The 22,016-nt window shown below is 42.3% G+C and overlaps 1 protein-coding gene across 2 annotated transcripts in view; it reads right to left on the reverse strand.

The window, feature by feature from the left end:
- Window positions 1-6,274: 6,274 nt before the first annotated feature.
- Window positions 6,275-22,016, reverse strand: part of Arid4a (AT-rich interaction domain 4A) — a 72,353-nt gene continuing 56,611 nt past the window's right edge. Inside the window, exons 20-25 of one of the 2 annotated variants that reach the window (XR_009057827.1) lie at window positions 19,996-21,126; window positions 19,720-19,824; window positions 13,779-13,985; window positions 12,793-12,939; window positions 7,544-8,055; window positions 6,275-6,943 (exon numbers count right to left, since the gene is read on the reverse strand). Coding sequence is in view for 1 of the 2 variants with exons in the window: in XM_057782344.1 (XP_057638327.1) it covers window positions 7,952-8,055; window positions 12,793-12,939; window positions 13,779-13,985; window positions 19,720-19,824; window positions 19,996-21,126 (1,694 nt within the window). In the remaining variant the exon portion in view is untranslated. Of the gene's footprint in view, window positions 6,944-6,990; window positions 8,056-12,792; window positions 12,940-13,778; window positions 13,986-19,719; window positions 19,825-19,995; window positions 21,127-22,016 lie in introns of those variants that run through there. The other variant, XM_057782344.1, reaches the window with a different exon arrangement.

Consider the following 22,016-nt stretch of genomic DNA (forward strand, 5'->3'; position numbering starts at 1 on the left):
CATCTTCCCGTTAACCGTTTCCCTGGGTCTTTAAACAGTTAAATCCATGTGCATGGCTGCCTTGAGTCACCCCCTGTTGTTTTAACTGAACGTGACCAACTGGGTCATTTTAAAAGGTTTATTCAACCAAAGATCTACAGCACAGGCGGCTCACTGATCCAGTTCATATCCAATGAGCATCGTGTGTTAGAAGGGAACTGGTGATACCCAGGTGATAGAAGGCACAAGAAAAAGCCAGGCCAGGGTAGCGGTGGAGGTGGAGTACACAGGAATGGAGAGGAATGGGGGAGTGGGTGAGGGCGCAGGGGTGGGGGGTGTGCACACACACGGATGCATGCTTTAAACCAACATTTCTAAGACTCACTTTAAGGATAACACCTTAAATCCATGAACGGTTAGACTTGTCGATTGCAGAGTCAGTCACCTGGAAAAGATCCCATTTGGTCAGTGTCCTGAGCACTGGGATTTCAGGCTCATCCCTACACGAGCAGCTGTGGTGCCACGTGTTAATACTTCTCGGAGAATTGATCTCACCGTCTGATTGGCTGTGGACATTCAAACTGGAGCAATAGTAAAGCCCAGAGAGGAACAGCGTCAGCACTCAGCTTATCACATTTTACAGTCACTCGGCTTTGTTCTGCATTGGGGTTGTGTGCTGAGTGGCAGGCAAATGCCCTGAATCTGTTCCTCCATGCCTTTCCTTTGCTCCACTACCTTGAATTTGGTATTCGTTTCTTCTCATAAGTATATACACACACACGTGCATATAAGTATATATAATTATACTCAATAAAATATCACATATACTTTCTCCAAACATTATATATGTACATGTTATAATACATATCATACACATACACATTATAATATGCATGTTACGATGTATATTATATGTGCATATTGATATATGCAGATATATTACAATCTATACATAGACATAGATATTATATTTGGAGACAGGTTTCAGGTCGACCAGGCTGACCTCATATTATGTGGCCAAGGATGAACTTGAGCTCTGATCTTCCTGCCCACATCCAAGTGCAGAGATGACAAGCATGTATCATGTTAGTCTCCCACTCCTGTTCTACGATTATACACACAAAAATCAATGTATTTTGAATATTCAAATTTCATTAAAATTATGTATTTTAGACATAGTTTGACAACTTGCTTTTCCTGACTTGCCTAGGAGGTTTAAAATCCATGTTGTCATATTAAGCTTGTTCATTATTTTAACTGTTCTGTAGTATTGCCTTTAACTAATGCCATGTCTTATTGATCCGCTCTCTTTACTAATTGGTTCCCTTGGGGATAGAGTGTAGCTTAGTGACAGAGGGTATGCCCAGCATGCACAAGCCCTCGTGTCCAATCCCTAGCACCAGAAAAAAAAAAAAAAAAAAAAAAAAAAAAAAGAGGGAGGCTCCCATCAGTACAAAACCCTTAGTATTTGCAAAGTCTGTGGATCCTGAGCACACAGTTTTCCTCAGGGTATACATGGGGTTCTCTTCTCTTTACTACTTTCAAGTCAAAACCGATGGGTTAATTTATATTTGCATAAGCAGCATAAAGAACTTCCAACAGGGTTGGGTATGCTTTAATCTCAGCAATCTGAGGCAGAGGCAGGTGGATCTCTGTGAGTTCAAGGTCAGCCTGGTCTACAGAATGAGTTCCAGGACAGGTTCCAAAGCTCCAGAGAAACCTGTCTCAAAAAACCAAAGAAAGAAAAAAAAAAAAAAAAAAAAGAAAGAAAGCTTCCAACATGTGAAGGTGCTTGTCACTAACATCTCACATATGACATCACTGCATTAAGGAAATACACATTAGAAGCACAGTAACCCACCAGCATTAGAATAGCAAAAACAGCAACTACTCTTCCAAAATAACAACAAAAGACCCCTCACTCTGACAATTCAGTGAGACGAGGGTGCCGTACACAGGAAGTCCCTGCATACTGGCTGTGGGAATGCAAGAATGTCGGATGTCCTGAGAATGCACATCTAGATATTTACCCCCAGAACTGCAACTGTGTCTACAGAAAGATAAGAAGAAGAGTGGCCTAACTCATTTACAAAGACATGCCTTTGAGAAATAAGTTTTTTTTTTTTTTTTTTTTTTGGTTTTTCGAGACAGGGTTTCTCTGTGGTTTTGGAGCCTGTCCTGGAACTAGCTCTTGTAGACCAGGCTGGTCTCGAATTCACAGATCCGCCTGCCTCTGCCTCCCGAGTGCTGGGATTAAAGGCGTGCGCCACCACCGCCCGGCTGAGAAATAAGTTTTTAAAAATATTTATTTGTTTATTTATTTATTATGTATACAATATTCTGCTTGCATGTATGCCTGAAGGTCAGAAGAGGGCACCAAACCCCATTACAGATGGTTGTGAGCCACCATGTGGTTGCTGGGAATTGAACTCAGGACCTTTGGAAGAGCAGGCAATGCTCTTAACCTCTGAGCCATCTCTCCAGCCCAAGAAATAAGTTTTATGGCAGAGCAACTCTGGCCAGGGACGAAGAGGGACACCTTTGGAGGGCAGTTACCACCCAGAGGAACCTGAGGACACCCACATCCATCTCTCACACCCAGAGGACCCTGAGGACACCCGCAGCCATCTCTCACACCCAGAGAAACCTGAGGATACCCGCAGCCATCTCTCACACCCAGAGGAACCTGAGGACACCCGCAGCCATCTCTCACACTGTAACGAGACAGGGCCCATCTTGGGAATGGTGCTACTTCTAAAAACCAGGCGTGGCTTACATGCTGATTCATCCTTGGAACCAAGAGAAACTTCATCAATTTTGCTTTTGTATATGAGAGACCAAAAATGATCTCTTGGAGAACAGCAACGTAGAGAAGTGATACAAGACAGTGTACAGATAAAATACAAGCACCTAAATAAGTAGTATATTTTTTTGCAGGGGTCTGTTTACGTAGTTACTTGTGTGAAATTCAACTTTAATGGAGTAGCTCCTATTTTTATGTTTACCCTGGCAACTTAAAAATTACATTTATTCATTTAGTTATTATGTACTGAGGTCAGAAGCCAGGGAGTACCTACTCTCTTTTCACCATGTGGGCTCCAGGCATTGAACTCAGGGCATCAGGCTTGGTGGCAAACACCCGTACCAGGAAAGCAATCTCAGCAGCCCCTCATCTGGCAACTCGTAGCTGACAAAACTGTTAACTCAAATTATCTTGTTGGATGTAATTTAAGCCAATTACTTATACATACATTCATTTATTATACACAAAGTTTCCTTAAGCTTCACAACAGAGCTTTTTAAAATGAATTTTGCATGATAGAGTACAAAATGAACATAGCTTCATAATTATGTTAACTACAAATATTAAGATTATAAATACTGTTGTCAATTGTTTTAAAAGATGTATAATAGGTCTCTGTGAATGAAGACTATCTTGTGGCTGTCAACATGGAAAGTATCATAAGAATTTGGGGGGAAAAAGCAAGCAGAGTAACTGAGTATAGGGTACATACCTGGAGTTCCCAAGCTCAGAGGGTTATTTTGAATTCAAGGCCCTGTCTCAGGAGGTGTTTAATACTAGAACAAACTGTACTGTACTAAAGCACTGAGCATGTATTTGTCGGAAATTTTTTTATCAGCTCGAAACTCCTTCCCGAGCTGTTCAACACGATGACCAGTGCTATTATGCGCTGTCTTCCTGTAATGGAGTAAAACTTTAGGTCATTAATCAAATCTACTTTAATTCGTTCCATGGAGTTGATATTTCAGTACCATCATGCTATATAAAAAGATCTGGGGCCGGGCGGTGGTGGCACACGCCTTTAATCCCAGCACTCGGGAGGCAGAGGCAGGCGGATCTCTGTGAGTTCGAGGCCAGCCTGGTCTACAAGAGCTAGTTCCAGGACAGGAACCAAAAGCTATGGAGAAACCCTGTCTCGAAAAACCCAAAAAAAAAAAAAAAAAATGATCTGGGGCTGGAGAGATGGCTCAGCGGTTAAGAGCACCGATTCTTCTTCCAGAGGTCCTGAGTTCTATTCCCAGCAACCACATGGTGGCTAAAACCATCTATAATGAGATCTGGTGCCCTCTTCTGGGGTGCAGGTACATATGCAGGCAGAATGTTGTATATATAAGTAAATCTTAAAAAAAAAATCTTAAATGTCTGGTTTTCTGTATAAAGATCAACAACTGTTAGCCGGGCGGTGGTGGCGCACGCCTTTAATCCCAGCACTCGGGAGGCAGAGGCAGGCGGATCTCTGTGAGTTCGAGGCCAGCCTGGTCTACAAGAGCTGGTTCCAGGACAGGCTCCAAAGCCACAGAGAAACCCTGTCTCGAAAAACCAAAAACCAAAAAACAAGATCAACAACTGTTTAAAAGCAACCGAGTCATTTTTTTCTTTAGTAACTTTGGCTACTCTAGGCTAGAACTACGAGGTACACCTGTGACAGAGGAACACAGCAGGAAGCGACTGTCCAGGAGGGAAACTCACATGCACACGCAAGGTGAGATGTGCGGTCCAACAGACTGGAAGGCGATCAGATAGAAAAGACGGTGATGGACTCTGGGTTCAAAAGTCAGCAAAAAGCTTCCTGGCAAAGTGGCTGAGGCAACCCCGGGTGTCCAGGGCTGACACTGGAGAGGGAAAGAAGGGCAAGGCCGGAGCAAGGCCGGAGCGCCTGACCACTTCCTGTCTCAGGCTCTCACTGTGCCCCGGCTCTACTGACGTCTCCTCCCTGGCCCACTCAGAACACCATCCTATCCACACGGCTCTTCTCATCTCCCCGACCCATTCCCCTTCCTCCCTGGGACTCAGTTTAACTGAAGTTTTCTCTTCAAAGCCTTCCCAGACCATTCCAGCCTTAAAACTAGTCAGTGTCCACATTAGGATGTCCTGACAACAGCAACTTCATTATGTCTACCATACCTGCGGTCCTAGCACTCGGAAGGCGGAGGCTCGCTGTGAAATATTATTTTAACTGGGCAAAGAGGTGGCATTTGTTTGTGCTGTGTAAGATCACATTAACTATGTGTAAAAGTCTTTACGCTGTGTTTGTTTAATTATGTTAAGATGTGTTGCATTTGTGAAATTATATGAATTTAGCTGGGTAGAATAGTGCATGCCTGTCATCCTAGCATCTGGTAGGTAAAAGCAGGAGGACCAGAAATTCAAAGCCAGCCTCAGTTACAGCCAGTTTAAATTGCACTGTCCTGCATGCAACCCTACCTGAAAAAGCTGAAGAAAAAATGTATTTTAATTTAAAAGGTAATGTGATCTCACATAGTTCAGGAACCTCTGTATCTCTCACTTATGTGGCTGAGTCTTAGCATCATGATGTACTGTCTGACACACAGAAGATACTCCACAAATCGAATCAGTTCTGCTGTTTTTGCATGATGTTAAATATAGCACTGAAGCTTTGATAGGTATGTTAAATTATAGGGCCCATAAAGAAAGTATATAAACAAATGAATTCATATGGATTTCTATGATCTAAGCCAATTTTATAGATGTCATAATTCTTTTAAAATGTTCTCTTGGTAAAAGACTAGAAATTTAATAATAACAAAACAGTAATAGTACATAAAAGAATACAAATAGAGAAAGCTGCATTTTGAATTCCTTGATTTATAGATAGTACATTCCTTTTTATATGTCTTTATGCTTTTACTTCCTCAGTCACATGCAATAATCTACTCAAAGTTTAGAAAAACTCAAAATAAGCCCAGCATGTGTAAAGGTGTGCGCCACCACTGCCTGGCCACTTTTTCACTTTATTTTTTTGGAGACAGGGTTTTCCTGTGTAACAGTCCTAGTTGTCCTGGAACTAGCTTTTGTAGACCAGGCTGGCCTCGAACTCACAGGGGTTCACGTGCCTCTGCCTCCCGAGTGCTGGGATTAAAGGTGTGAGCTACCACCACTTGGCTTTCATTTTTATAAGTACAAGAAGCATTTTAAAAATTGAAGACTTGTGCCGGGTGGTGGTAGAGCACGCCTTTAATCCTAGCACTTGGAGGCAGAGGCAGGCGATCTCTGTGAGTGCGAGGCCAGCCTGGTCTACAAGAGCTAGCTAGTTCCAGGACAGGCTCCAAACCTACAGAGAAACTCTATCTTGAAAAACCAAAAACCCAAACCCAAAAACCAAAACAAAACATTGAAGAATGTACTGAAATGTTTAGGTGCACAGACTAACTTTCCAACTATAAGTTACTGGCATTAGGAAAAAATCAGTTAAAAGAAAACTAAAACTGTAAAGCCTATGTTTAAGAAACGCCCACTGGGCTCCGTTTTTATTTTACATTGAAATACTTCTGCTTTGCAAAGAAAAGACAGGAAAGTTCATATTACAAGAGTACTTTTTTTGTTTTAATTCTCTGAGAAAGTGGAAGAAATCTGAATAACCAGTTCACAATGTGGCAGATGAAGCTGAGACAATGATCTCAGTGAGGCTCTGCTCTGCCATGGCAAGTGTGTTGTGCCTGCCTGCCACAGTCGGGAGCACCAAGGCCTTCACGCTACAGCACATGAACCACAGAAAAGGCGGCTCCAAAACAACCCCTTTTCATGTACAAACATGAGCTTAAAAATTGTTTTTTAAAAAAAATCACATCTTTTACATAATGTATATGCAAAACTGCTTTAAATACATGATTCTGGAAGAATTATTTACGCATGTGCCGGCCTGTGGAACACGCCACAGACAGAGTGCACACGGTGGCTCAGCGTGATGGGTGCATCTTGACTGTGGGAGGTGTCAGTTTATTCGGCAGTATAGCAAACAAAAAGTTGTGACAAAGCATCTGAAGGGCAACCAAGAATCTGATCCTCCAGACAGTTCAGATACTAGGACTGCCAAGTCTCTACACAAGGACACGCTGACGATCCAGATGCCCACGGACAGCTGTTCTGCTGGAAGGGCCGACACGGATTCCCTGCAGCGCACGTGGCTGCAGATACGACCTCCTGCAAAAGGGACAGCTGACAGCTATTGTCATCCAAAGAGTGAATTAACCTAGAATTTCCTTTTTTTTTCAATTTTATTAATATTTTAAAAAATACATAAAAATACAACCATCCAATGTCTGAATAAATATATTTAACAAGTTGCAAGATAATACCTTATTTTACACAAAATTTTCAGCTTTAGAAATCTTGTTAAATAACTTCATTGTTGTTATATATTTCATTTTTGTATTTTTGTAACAAAATAAAAACTCTGAAATTACATAGAAAAAAGACAAAATATTTTTGTCAAGGGATAAGATAGTCCACTGAAAACTTATTCACAATTCCACTGTAAACATTAATAAACATTAAAATATTTGCATAATTGTGTGCTCAAAAGTCCTATAAAAAGTGGAAGACTTATTACAACTGCAGTTTTCAGTCAACTACACTTCCTTTCACAACTTATTTTGTCCCATATACACTTTAACCCGGGCACACTGCTGAACATATGCTTTGGCAGTTCTACATAGCAAGTGCTTCCACAAAAGAAAAATGAAATTAAAAAAAAAATCAACAATAATAATAAAAAACAACACAAAACAACCCCCTACTCACCAAGTGTTCATGTTCACACACAGTGAAAGTGCAGGAGTCACTGTCCAGCCAGGTAATGGTCTGATGTTTATCACGTGCACTCGCTTGTCTAGGATGTCTAGAACACCTGAAAGCTTTATCATACAAATTCAAATTTGCTAAGTGCCCTTTTTTCTCTATCACCAAAAAAAAAAAAAAAGAAAGAAAGAAAAAGAAAATACATTATGACCAATATGGCAGGTCACCTAACCTTCAATTATTAATAAGCTTATTTTTTGCAACAGTAAAAAAGAAGAGAGGAGGATATAGACAATCCTGGAGAAATATACAGGAGGTCCTTCGCCAGCTGAGTGCTCTCTGTGGTTGGAGTTCAGAGTGTTGTAATTTAAGTCCATGGCAGCAAACTGCTGGAAGGTGGGGAAACTTTCATCACCTGCACTCGACAGCAAGGACGTTTTGCGGGGGAGATGATGAAGAGGGACTCATTCCAGTGTCTGACGAAGCAGATGACATAGACGCTCCTGCATGGGACACTGTGGAATCAACACAACCAGGTTAGATCAAGGAATGATTACACAAAGATACCTAAGATAGAAACTAAATTAGAAATAAAATTCTGTTGTTTGGTTTTTTGAGATCATCTCACACAGACCAGCCTGGTTCAAAGTCGATATGTAGCCAAGGAGGACCTTACACTCTGGTTCTCTCACTTCTACCTCCCAAGTGCTGGGATGCCAGACGTGCCCCACTACACCCGGCTGGACCCCATCAGGTGTGCAGGTGTGTGAGCATGGGTGGTTTATTTAGACACCCCCGGAGCCAGCTGTTCTAATTACCCCTGTTCTAGACTGATCCTGGAGAAGCTCCTTGGCAAACACACTCTACTGGGCACCCCACGGCCTTGCTCTATTTCCCTGTGGGGAACGGAGGAGGACCTGAGAATGTGAAGTCCTGAGTGACGGTGTGTTATTGGGGACAGCCACGACAAGGACCACAGTCTCAGACCCATGGGAAAACAGCCAAGGTTCCCTGACAGGGTGAGGCTCAAAGAAATGGCAAAGCCTTCCTCAGGGGCTGACAGTGTGTGCAGAAAGTGTCCCCATAGCCTTTGCCCACTGGATGCTTACGGCCTTTCCACTGCTTCCCTACAGACTGCTCCCTCTCCTTGATCCAGCTGTGTACCATGAATAAGCCCCACGTCCTCCATCTCCTGTAATAACCACATCCTTGTTCGGCTGTGTGCACTGACCTTTCTGTCCTTACTCTACAGCATCCCTAGGGCCATGTGAGGACGCTGTATCTGCAGGAGCCCACGTTCTCTCTGTTTGGTTTCCAGCCTGAGAGACAGGATGCTGTCCACCATCTCTTTTGTGTGTACCTCTCACATGGTAAGCTTTTAGCATCTGAAATTGGCCCTGAAACCCCAGCACTTGGTAGATTGAGAGAGAAAATCGCCATGCATACTGGCTGGCCTGGGCCAGAGAGACCCTGCCTCAGCAAGCCAACCTCATCTCCTAGTGAGAACCAAAGTCTCTATGAACCCACTTCTAGCCTGTGGAGTGCTACGTTCATGGTCTGACTCTCCATAAAGGCGTGTTAATGGTCTTCTAACACACCCCATCACCTCTGGGAGTATTCCCAGCATTCTCTGAGGAGTTCCCCCATATTCTTCAGTGCTCTTTTTAGAAATCCTATCAGAGCTCCTCATCAGCTCTGTTCTGTTATTTACTCTTCTCTATCCTCATTACTCCACTGACCTTCCTTTCTGCCCACCAACCCATTTCTTTGAGACAACACAGCTCAGGCTGTCCACTTCCACCTCTTTGAGTCAGGGCGCCTCTATGCAGCCCAGGCTTGCCTAGTGGAGCTCCCTGCCTTCTCACCCCAAGTGCTAGCACTGCAGGTGTCCACCATACCTTTCTTGCTTTCTGATGGGATTTTTCCTCCAGCACAACACATGTCCTTTTTACTGTTTTTTAAATCCCTCTGTCATACTTTCATAAATCCTTCTTTATCTCTGAAAATTTTCCTTTTCTTGGACACAGGGTCTTACTTAGCCCAAGCTAGTCTTGAACCAGCTACCTAGCCCAGGTTGGCCTTGAACTCTTGATCCTCCTGCTTCCACCTCCCAAGTGCTAGGATTACAACCACAGGTTTGATGAGCTTATATGACCAGCTTTACATTCTTAGTATATTTGTACTTTTTATTTTTTTTTTATTTTTATTTTTTTATTTTTTTTGGTTTTTCGAGACAGGGTTTCTCTGTAGCTTTGGAGCCTGTCCTGGAACTAGCTCTGTAGACCAGGCTGGTCTTGAACTCACAGAGATCCGCCTGCCTCTGCCTCCCAAGTGCTGGGATTAAAGGTGTGGGCCACCACCGCCCGGCCTATTTGTACTTTTTAAAAAGTAACAGTTTTGTGGGTTATTCCCCCTCCTATTCCAGCCTATCTTTACACAAACATTTTCTTCAAATATCGGTAATGTGGATTCCAGATGTAGGAAAGGCTAAAATAAGTTAGCTAGAAGCCATGTCTGGGCTTTGCATCTTTCAATGTGGACAAAACACATGTGACTTGCAAGGGTCTTGCTTTTAGGATCAGAAGCATCCAAATGTTGGTTTCTAGAGTAGACCACTTGTCTAGGCATAGTTAGTTTCTTCAGAAGAATCCCCCCATCTCCTCCCAGGAAGGAGCAGGTTAAGTTTCTCAAGAAGTGGGAGGGTGGGAAAAAGACAGGGAGATTCACCATCTGGTATTCAACTCTGATTTAACCCTTCTCTATCTATCACCATTAGAGCTGGTGCCCCTGAGTCTTCAAAACGATTCCATTCAGTTTCTCTTTTAGTTAGAAATGGGGAAAGGTAAACCTATCTTTAAAGGGTAGATATAATGATCTAATTTCTTGTTTCATTTCCAAACAGTCTGGCAGTTCAGTCTCACCCCCGACCTTAACTTGAGAGCTTTTCTGCAGTTTAAACATGTCAACTGACTTGCTTGCTTTTTTTTTTTAACTGCAAGAGCAAGTGAGTGTGCTCTTTAGCGCTGTTTTATCACTAGTACAGTAGTCTAGCAGCTGCTCGGTGCCCTAAGATACGGGATCTTGCTATGTAGTCCAAGCTGACCTTGAACTTGGTTGAAATCCTGACTCTGTCTCCTGAAGGCTGAGATTTCGGGTACACACACACACACCCACAAGCACACATGTACACGCACGCGCACGCACACACACACCTAGCTTCTAAAGATAAAATGTTGGCATTTGTTTTTGTGGTTTGGGGGTTTTGTTTGCTTTTCTTACTCTGCAGCTCAGACTGGCCTCAAACTCACCATTTTCCTGCCTCCGTCCAGACTGCTAGGATTATAGGTATACATCGACTTGCTGCTATTTCTTGTCTGCTGTGGTAACTGTTAATTTTTATTTTTCTTCTGGATATGGGGCTTTTTTTTTAAAGCAATATGAAACCATTTTTCATGCATCCCTTATTTATGAACACAGGTTATTTTCCATGTCCTAAATATTAAAGAACAGCTCCATACTGTTCTCCTTGGCAACAGGCTTAGGGGTCTGAAGTCTATGCCCAGAAATACCACAGTGTGCTGTGTTATTTCAGTTTCTGCAGGTATCACCCTCCAGCCCAAGAGAGAAACCAAAGTGCACAGAAGTGGAGCTGCCCAAGCCCTTTGGAGATCAAACAGGATACCATGTGCCCTGGTGCTAGACATGGGACCACAGGGTCCAGGGTTTGCTATAATGAGTGTGGCTCTTGCTTGGCTCCATCATTAGTCTCTCTGTCCCCACTCCTCCCTTCTGGAATAGGAATATTTATGCCATATATGTTAGAAATATGAACACTGTTTTCCTCCCCCCCCCCTTTTTTTTTAATTTTTACAAGGGTACAGAGATGTTTTTGAGTCTTGGTAGGTTCTATGGTCTTAAACTTCTGAATACTGAAGTGGCTGGGTCTATGGAACTTAATGGAGAGGGACCGAGTACACCTTGAACTAGAAAAGAACATGAGCCTCTTGAGAAACAGGTGGAGTGTTGTGCTTAAAGGGATGTGGTTGCGTATAAGCTGACACGGAAATTTTTGACCATTAGTCTCAATGGTCAACTTGATTACATCAAGAAATGCCAGGGTGAGCCGAGCGGTGGTGGCGCACGCCTTTAATCCCAGCACTCGGGAGGCAGAGGCAGGAGGATCTCTGGGAGTTCGAGGCCAGCCTGGTCTACAAGAGCTAGTTCCGGGACGGGCACCAAAGCTACAGAGAAACCCTGTCTCGAAAAACCAAAAAAAAAAAAAAGAAATGCCAGGGTGATTATTAGTAAAGAACTCTTTGGGTACATGTGCATAAAGGGTTTTCAGAAACAATCCTATTAGGACCACTCTGACCTAATCAATAGTTTTCTTGGGTGAAAAGTTGGAGGCAGAACCATTGGAGAAAAAGGGTCACTGGGGGTAAATCCTGACTCCTTCTTATATCCTTTTGGTGACAGCAATGTGAAAGTAATTAATATAGGAGCTATCACAATTTGTTCTGCCACAAACAACACATAAATCCCCCTTCCTATTTTCTCTAGCAGTTGGCATTATTATCTTGGATGCTATTTCTCCCTAGAATCGTACTAGTGAGTGATCACTTCCCCTTGTTCTGATCTGAATAATGAGTTAGGGCACAAACCTTAATTTCCTTTACTGATATCTTGACAGAGTTTGGCTACACACCGTGTCCAATGTTTGACTAGCTGGCATTCTTAAGGTCTGGCACAAATATCACACTCCTTAAGATTATTTAAATAACCTAACTGCCAGACTGCAATGTTCCTCAGGGCACACACCGTCCAGCGATGTTAAGACTCTAGAGATCAAAATCTGTGTCTACTTCGTCTTGCCTCTGCATCCCCTGCAGAGCAGCACATGCTCAGTAGCCCTGCTGAGCAGCATTCAACTGCCCTGTAGCTGTTCATGAATAAGTTATGGCTTCAAACAGGTAATGCCGACAAGACCTAAGGCCTAATAACAAAAGTAAATATTTGCTGAGCAGAGTATGCCCTCCAGGAAAACCCAACACGGTTAGTAAATCAGATTGTTTTAAAACAGTTCATAGGTCTCTCAAGAGAGTCTGATTAACTTGACTACAGATACACCCACTTCCTGCATCAGGTGACAATGCTATCCCTAAAAGTAGCGTCTACTGCACATGAACTGACAGATAAACTTACAAAATGACCTGAGTACATCCAAAAATGAGGGGAGACACAAATAACATTACCTTCTCTGTCTTTCTTTTTCAATCTTTTCCTCCTCCTGTCTATGGTTGCAACTTCAGACTTCAAAGACATGTAGTATTTTCTGATTTCCTGTAGTTTTTCTTGGAGAAAAGAGATTCTCTCTGTACTGTTCATATTATCTAATTCGTCTAAAAGGAAAGATAAACATAATCTAAATTTTAAAATGGTAATTCTATAAGAAAAAAGTCAGTTCTATAAAAAGTGGCACTTGTAAATCAGTAAAAGCTTTAGTATTGTGACCTAAACACAAGTTCTTTACAGAAGATATGATTAAATTAAATTAAATCTATGACTAAGAGTTCTTTAGCCTTATATTCTATATTAACCATGCATTACTATTGGAGCTGGAGAGATGGCTCAGTGGTTAAGAACTCTGGCTGCTCTTCCAGAGGAACTGGGTTCAATTCCCAGCACCCACATGACAGCTCACAACTGTCTGTAACTTCAGTTCTAGGTGATATGACACCCTCACACAGTCATACATAAAGGGAAAACACCAGTGCACATTAAATAAATGACCAAATAAATAAATCTAAGAAAAAAACATGTATCATTCTAATGATCACAAAACATTAAGAAACATTAAAATAAGGCAGTCGGACCTAAATGTAATTAGCATATTCAGCAGTCAGCACTTCCATCTCACTGACTTACATAACTGAGACCTCAGACAAAGTCTGTGTAGCCCAAGTTGCCCTCAAATTTATGCCCCTCCGGCTTCAATCTCATGAATGCTGGGTTACAGGGGTGAACCACATACTCAGCTCATGTTTTGTTTCTTAACTGAAGATTTTGTCATACTTACTGAATTCACATTATCCAAATTAAAGAAAAGCAGATTTACATACAAGTAATGATTACTGATTTGCAATGGCTACATAATTTGTTAATGATTACTAGCATCATTCCATTAAGTCAAGAAATGTCACATTTCACAGTACAGTCAGGCTATCTGGAAGGTTCTTACTGAGTTGGAAGCTCCACTTATATGTCCGGGGGGATGAATTTGGGTGCTTTTCTCTGTGCTTCTCTTTCTCTCCATCTTTGATGTGAGGCGAGATCCTTGCAGGGGAGCGAGCCAGCTTCTGTGGCTTAGACAGGCTGAGATGCTTGACTGGCGTGCATTTGCTGGAACTGTCTATGGTGGGGAGATCTTCACTGTCACTGCTTTGTCCTGTAATAAATTCACTCCAATTACACATGATGAACAGCCTCAAACACCGAGATGCAGCAGAAGAAGCAAGACACTTCTTGGTATCACACAGGTGAGCACATATATCAAGGATCACAACAGAGAAAGGGGAAAATATACTCTTTGGCCTCAGCGGCAGAAGCAAGATGACAAAAGGAATGCCACAGTAAGATGCACACTTGGTGGCGCTGCTGTGGCGCTAAGGTCTGTCACCTTCAGAAGTCGGCCAGCAGCACAGAGTTACAACACAATATCCTGCAGCTCCATGTGTGTGGTAACAAAACATAAAAACACTCTAAAGGAGAAACAACCCAACTGTGTATGAAGAACACACAGAGATCTTGTAAACACGTTCAATGTTTATTTTTTCTTTTCTTCTTTAACTTTTTTTTTTTTTTTTTGGTTTTTCAAGATAGGGTTTGTGTAGCCCTAGCTGTCCTGGAACTCGCTCTGTAGACCAGGCTGGCCTCAAACAGATTTCTGCTTGCCTCTGCTCCCAAGTGCAAGGATTAAAGGTGTGTGCTATCACTCACTGCCTTTAATCATAAAGAAATCATAAATAAATATGTAACATTTATCATTAATAAATATAAATAAGAAATATTAAACATTACATCATAAATAAATAAAAAACATTTTTAAAAAAATAGTCTTGATAGCTTAGATTGGCCTAAAAATTAATATCTAGTCCAGACTATCTTGGAACTCAGGATCCTCCTGCCTCAGCTGCCTGTGTGCTATGATTATAGGCATGCTGGTCTATGCTCAATTTCTGATACATGTGTTAACAAGAGAGAATTCATTTCCAACTCTGCCTCTGTCCTCACCAATTCATCCTAAGAACTGTACTGACTTTTCCATAAAAACAAACTGGAATTTTATTTTACTGTTTTTTTCAAGGTATATACCTTTGCCCTACCCTATCTTTACTCTCAAAAGCTAAAGATCACACACTCAGTTTCCCAGTCTGTCTCCTCTCCCGCATCTGCCCTATCTGTGTGTCCTTACCACCCTTAAGGGAAAATTTTGATTGCTGTGTGGAGGATGTGTAGGACTGGCTACATGCCGTGGAGGACATGCAGAAGTCCCTTCTGCATCCTGGGACAGAACTCACCTTGTCAGGATTGCATGGCAAATGCTTTACCTACTGAGCTACCTCATTGGCCCCTTATTGGGTCTTAATTATAATGGTTACATTATGATTATTACTCATCCTCAAAAGAAGAGTTTGCCTTGTAATGCTCAACTACCAGGTCTCCTGGAATAAAGACCCTTATGTCAAATGCCCATGTTCTGTAACTGTGGGGTCTTCTATTTCTAAAGTCTAGATCTGCCTCATCCTCATGTGTGGGGGGGGGGGGGCGGGGGGAGCGCGGGGAGAGGGAGGGAGTAAGCTCCCTTTGGTGGGAACCTTTTCCCATCAAATTTCTTGAAAAAGAAATGTCTTGTCAGCTGGGAGTAGGCAGGGAGACACACCTTTAATCCCAGCACTTGGGTAGCAGAGGAAGGCAGATCTCTGAGTTCAAAGCCAGCCTGGTCTACAAAGTGAGTTCTAGGACATCCAGAATCATACAGAAAAACCCTGTCTCAAAAATCAAAAGAAAGAAATGTCTTGTCATTCTGACTTCCTTTCCTTCTAACTGCCTGGAACTCAATATGGACCAAATTCAACATCATAAACTAATCCATACAACCCAATACTATTGATTTCACCTTGTAATTCTACTTTTGGGTTTTTTCTTGTTTTCTTTTTCTTTTCTGTATATGTGTGCGTTCACATGTGTGGAGCTCCTCAGGAGCTGTCCACCTTGTCTTCTGAAACAGTCTCCCGCTGGGAACCGGGGCTCACAGATTTGGCAAGGCTGACTAGCTAGTGAACGCCATGGACCTGCCTGTCTGCTTTCCCCAGCCTTGGGATCAAAGTGTGCAGAAGCACACCTGGCCTTTTACACGAGCTTGTAGATCAATGTGAGATCTCATGCTTGCACTGCAAGCACTTGACTGACAGCTCTCCCCAGTGCTTTCTCGTTTTCATGACTTTCCCACACCAGCCTCATCATCCTGTGAAAACAGACTTCTGAACACAGACTTTCTTCTGACACTACATGCTATCTATTTTGCTAATCCTGGGTAGCAACAACTCAGTTCCTCCAAACCCTTCCAACACTCTGCTGCTAGTCCTATGTTCCATATCTAAGTTTACTAAGTCCTTTGAAGACACTAACCACACTGAATCCTATTAGTTTTACTGACTTCATCTTTCATTCCATCCCTTATCACTGCCTTAATCCAAAGATCCCTTCCAAAAGTAAAAGCCAATCATGCCCTTTACTTAGGTGTTAAGTGTGGGCATGCATGTGCCATGGCATAGCTGTCCAGGTTACAAGACAATGTTCAGGTGTCATTTGTCTCTGCACCCGAGAGCCGTCCTGTCTCCACCTCCCACTGCACAGCAGGAGAACTGGGATCATACATGTGCAGCCAGCATAGTTAGCTTTCCCATGGGTTCTATGGATTGAACTTGGGACGCTAGGTTGGTGGTACAGCTGGCACATTTACCTTCCGAGACACCTGGTTAGCCACTTCCTTTTTTAAAATCTTTAAATTTTTACTTGAAATAATTTATAAATTTATAAAAATTAAACAATACCAGAATTTTTTCAATCCACTTGAGAGCAATTGCCTCTTCACATCCAAATATTTTAGCATGAAACACTTCTTACAATCAATGATTTTCTGTATTAGTTATCTAGTCCTAACTCAACTGGTTTGAAACAACAAACATTTGGTATCTCACATGGTTTCTGAGGAACAAAACCTTGAAGCATCTTGACTAGCTGGCCCACCTCAGGAATCCTGGGAGGTGCACTTTAGCCAGGGCTTTGGTCTCTAAGATCTTGACGGGCTCATTGGCATGGTCGCTGGTACAGTGTTGGTTTTCTCCTAGCCAATTGCAGAAGCCGACAGCCCCTCGCTGCAGACTTCAGACGCTTGGATGTCCTTACACTATGGCAGTGCCTTCCTATCAGGGTCAGAGGGACTCTGTGGGGCCTTTTAGGATCCATTCTCCAAAGCCACTGTCTCAGTTATTGTTCCTGTTGCTGTGGTAAAAACCTAACACCCTGATAAAGGTAGCTTGACGTTCAAGGGCACAGTCCTTCCTGGCAGGGAAGGAAGCCACAGCGTAAGTGCTTGTCACTGTGTATGACCATCAAGCAGAGAGAAATGAAGGCTTGTGCCAGCTCGCTCTCACTTTTTCATAGACTCCAGAATTCCAGCACACAGAATGGTGCTGCCCACTGTGGGTGAGTCTTCCAACTTCAATTAACCTTATCAGATAATGTCCCACAGGCATGGCCAGAGACTGAGTCTAGATAATCTATCACAGCTGTGCCCAGGTCTGTCTTATGTGAGTCTATATCTTGTCAAGCTGGCAACCAACGCTACCCATCAGTCACGTGCCATCACTATGTTTGTTAGCCGTGAATCACTGCGCTCATCTCAGTCCAGGGGAGGGAAGTTAGGTTTCACTTCTTAAAGGGACAGAGCAATGAATTCATACACTTTAATTTTAAGCCAAAATACTCGTATCAGTTATCCTACACAAGAACTCACAGTTGCAACTTTCAGACCTTCACTTGATGATCCACAGTACCCTTTAGAGCAAGATCCAGGTGAGAAGCATGTATGCACTTAGCGGCAAACATGTCTCTAGTCTCTTTTAATCCCGAACATTTTTCTTCTTATGGCATTTATGACCTTATGGGTCTGACTAGTAGGAAGAGCTGTTCCTGAGTAGGATCTTCCAGGCCTGACTAGTAGACGCCTGTTCCTGTGTAGGATCCTCCAGGCCTGACTAGTAGACGCCTGTTCCTGTGTAGGATCCTCCAGGCCTGACTAGTAGACGCCTGTTCATGTGTAGGATCCTCCAGGCCGAGTTTGTTGGTGGTCCTAAGGTGTGGATTAGATTCACACTATACATCTTTGATGGGACTGTCTCAGACATTGTTGCTATTATCTTCTTATTGCATTCTGTCTGGTAGGACACGATTTTAATCTGTCCCATTGCTATGTAGCCAACACTGGCCTTAAGCTTGTAATTTTCCTGCTTTAGCCTTCCAAATGCAAATGACATTAAATCATATGCTATAGTGCCCAGCTGAGAGAGTATTCACTTTGATTACACTAAGGTGGTATCTTACAGGTTTATAAGCTATAAAATTATGCATATTCCCTTTATAATTTTTTAAAGATTTATTTATTTATTATATATACAATATCCTGCCTGCATGTATCTATCCCTATAGGCCAGAAGAGAGCACAAGATCTCATTACAGATGGTCATGAGCCACTATGTGATTGCTGGGAATTGAACTCAGGACCTCTGGAAGAGCAGCCAGTGCTCTTATCCTCTGAGCCATCTCTCTAGCCCCCTTTATAATTTCTAATCCAGTCTTCTCTCCCATCACTCTCTTTTCCTTAGTCCTGAACCAGGCAGCTGCAAGACACTCCTGATTACTAGAAACCTGAAAGACAGATTCAAGTCCTTTGAGGTGTCTGTCTGTTCCTGTATAAACTCTGTCCTTGAGGGGCTGGAGAGATGGCTCAGAGGTTAAGATCATTGCCTGTTCTTCCAAAGGTCCTGAGTTCAATTCCCAGCAACCACATGGTGGCTCACAACCATCTGTAATGGGGTCTGGTGCTTTCTTCTGGCCTGCAGGCATACACACAGACAGAATATTGTATACATAATAAATAAATAAATATTTAAAAAAAAAAATAAAAAAAAAAATAAACTCTGTCCTTGATTAGGATATGAGCTGTTTTACCTAAGGCATGGCCTAGCGACGAACTTGTCAAAAATCAACCATACTTATTTTGACTATTTAACATTATTCATACAGTGTTTGCTTTTCATATAATCTAACTCATTCATACTGATTTACTATTTTATATCTTTTGCTAAGAATTAACTTTTCAGAATGAGGAGATGGCTCGATGGTTAAGAGCACTTACTGCTCTTGCAGAGGACCCAGACTCAATTCCCAACACCCACATGGTGGCTCACAACCATCTGTTACTTCACTTCCTGGGGATCTGGTGCCTCTTCTGAACTCGGTGGGCACCAGGAAGGTTCATGGTGCATTAACATACATGTAGTCAAAACATTCATAATACATAAAATAAAATAAATATTTCTATACTATTTATAAATAAGCTTTTTTGACTAAAGGAAAACATTACTCGTAGAAATAAAATTTTGCACATTTTTAACACCACAACAAATGCTATTTTTCTTTTCTTCAAGATCCTGAAATGCTGTTCTAATATTCAATTGCTTTCCATGAAATAATTTTAGTTATCCCAGTTCTAAGTAAAACTAATAGATGCTTTCAGATTAAATTGGATGGTTGGTGAGACGGCAAACTGGGGAAGAATTTTGTCATGCAAGCCTGAATATCTAAGTTTGATCCCAAATACCCATAAAGATGGAATGAGAGAAGTGACTGCACAGAGCTGTCCTCTGCCTCCACATATACTTGGTGGCACGTCTATGCACTTGTATGCAACGCATGCACACGTGTGCACACAGACACACACATCCCATATAAAAATGGAAAAGTTATCTTCAGAACATAATAAACACACTGCTCATTTTCTGCACTGCCTCGAACGATCACGCCACGCTTCTGCGGCTGGACAGACAAACACTGACCTGCTCCGTTCTTCTCGCTTTTGGCTGTAGCACTTGTTCGCTTTGGGGTTCGCTTCTGTTTTTTTGCCATCAACCCACTATTTCCATCGCTTGGCCTTTTCTGACCTAAAATAAAGGAAAAGAAAAACCTTGAAAACAAAACCAAAAGGTTGAGGCAGACAGGTCCTTTACATACTTGTCCATTTCTAAAAAGACAACAGTAACTAACCACTGTCACATCTAAAACCTGAATTGTTGGTTTTAACACAGAAGCAATTTCCCCCTTGAAAGCCTTACCCTTCTCTCTGCTCTCTCTCTCTTGGACAATTAAACTACAGGTACCAGGGGCACCGCTGGCTTCAAACCCGTTTGCTGATCCCCTCTCACAGAGGCCTTCTTGCGATTCTTCAGCAATACTATCAACTTCAATTGTTATATCGCTCTCGCTCTTTACACTCCGGGACTCGTCCTGACTGAGAGCGAGAGGGGAAGCTACTGAAAAGTTATGCTGTGCTACAGGAGGCAGGGCAGGCGGGACGGAGACCAGAGCGTTAGAATTGGAGCTTTCCATGACCACATCCTCAGTACCGCTCTTTTCTTTCTCATCCAAGTCGTCCAAGTCCACCTCATGGCAAACCAAGGTTTCGGGCCCAATCAGAGGCATCACGTCCTCCTCCTCTTTGAGTGGCGTATGCACAGGTTCTTCAGCTGGGCTGTCCAATTTCTCACTGGTCAGCTCCTGAGTGCCCTGGTCTGGCTCTGCTATCAGTGATGGCATTCCTTCACTTCCTGTTTCAAAGTGCTGCTCGAAATGCAAGCCTCTCCGGCCCTCAGCTCCAGCACCATCGCTGGCTCTGTCTTGGGATAGGCCGGCTGCCGCTTCCATTCCATTCTCCAGCCTTACTCTTTTCTCTGGAGACGGCTGTCCCAGTATTTTCCGTTTCAACTTTTTCTCTTTTTCATATTGGTCAACCTCATCTTCCGGAGAAGAGAAGTTTTTACATTCTAGTGACGAAAACTCCAGGCCGGGAGTGTCTGCATGAGCTTCAGGGCCTGCTTCTTCCTGGCTGAAGGACGAGAGCTTTACAATGTCCAAAGAAAGGTCTTTCGTCTTACTCCGTCTTCCCTTTCCTTTAGGGGACTTTTCCACCTGTTTCTTAGCTTCTTCTACTTGTTCCACTTTGTTTCCAAAAAGATGAACTATTTGATCATTGTCTTCGACCTCCACCTTCAGGGTCTCTGAGGGCTGCATCTGAGTCCTGTCATTTTCTTTTAATAGATGTATAATCTTTGGATTTTCTTCATCTAGTTTATCATCATTCAAATTTTCACTTTTTTCTAATTCTTCTTTAATATCAGGAGAAAGTTCTTCACTTATCAAGCTCTTCTCCAAAGGGTCTTCTGTTTCACTGTCAGATGAACAAGAGTCTGTAAGGAGACAAGTGCATTACAGAGATTGTTATATTAAATACCAATGTAATAACTAAAATCCTACTAAACAGGATCCTTTATATACTTCTGAATCTCTATAGAAATTTCTTCTATAAAATAATTAAGAGCATTTGTGTTAAAATATAAGGGGAAAGACAAAACTTAAAACGGGATGACAGAGGGCATGATGGTGCATGCATTTAATCCCAGCGCTGAGGAGACAGGGGTAGCCAGCATGGTCTACAGAGCAAGTTCCTGGACAGCCAGAGATATAGGGAAAAACCCTGTCTCAAAAAAAAAAAAAAAAAAAAAAAAAAAAAAAAAAAAAAAAAAAAGTAAAAAACAAGCAAATAAACAAAAAAGTGAAGATAAGACTGGGAAGCCAGCTCAGTTGATAAAATGTACTGTGTGAGCATAAATACCTAAGTTCAAACCCCAAATCCATGTAAAAAAGCTGAGCATGGCTCTCATTTGTAATTCCAGGTTTGGGTGGCAGAGACAGGGAGATGCTTGGGAATCTCTTGCTGGTTTGAGAACACAGCTCAATCAGTGAGCACCAGCAATGAAAGACCATGTCTCAAAATAACGTCAGGGCTAGAAATATGGCTCTGAGGGTAAAAATGATTGTCACCAAGACTGATGATCTGAGTTCAATCCTGAGGACTACATGGTGGCAGGAGAGAACCAATTCTGACCTCCAAATGTGCACAGTGGCATATACTTGTCTTCCCAAAATAAACACACAAATATGATGAAATAGAAACAGAAGTTAATAGTTCCTAAGGAACACTGCTTCAGATTGTCCACACTGGGCTCTGAAAACGTTTGTGTGTACTCCTTCCTCCAGAAACACGTATGCATGTGTATACATACAAACAATTAAAAAC

Source organism: Chionomys nivalis, chromosome 10, assembly GCF_950005125.1.
Source record: "Chionomys nivalis chromosome 10, mChiNiv1.1, whole genome shotgun sequence".
NCBI classification, from domain to species: Eukaryota; Metazoa; Chordata; class Mammalia; order Rodentia; family Cricetidae; genus Chionomys; species Chionomys nivalis.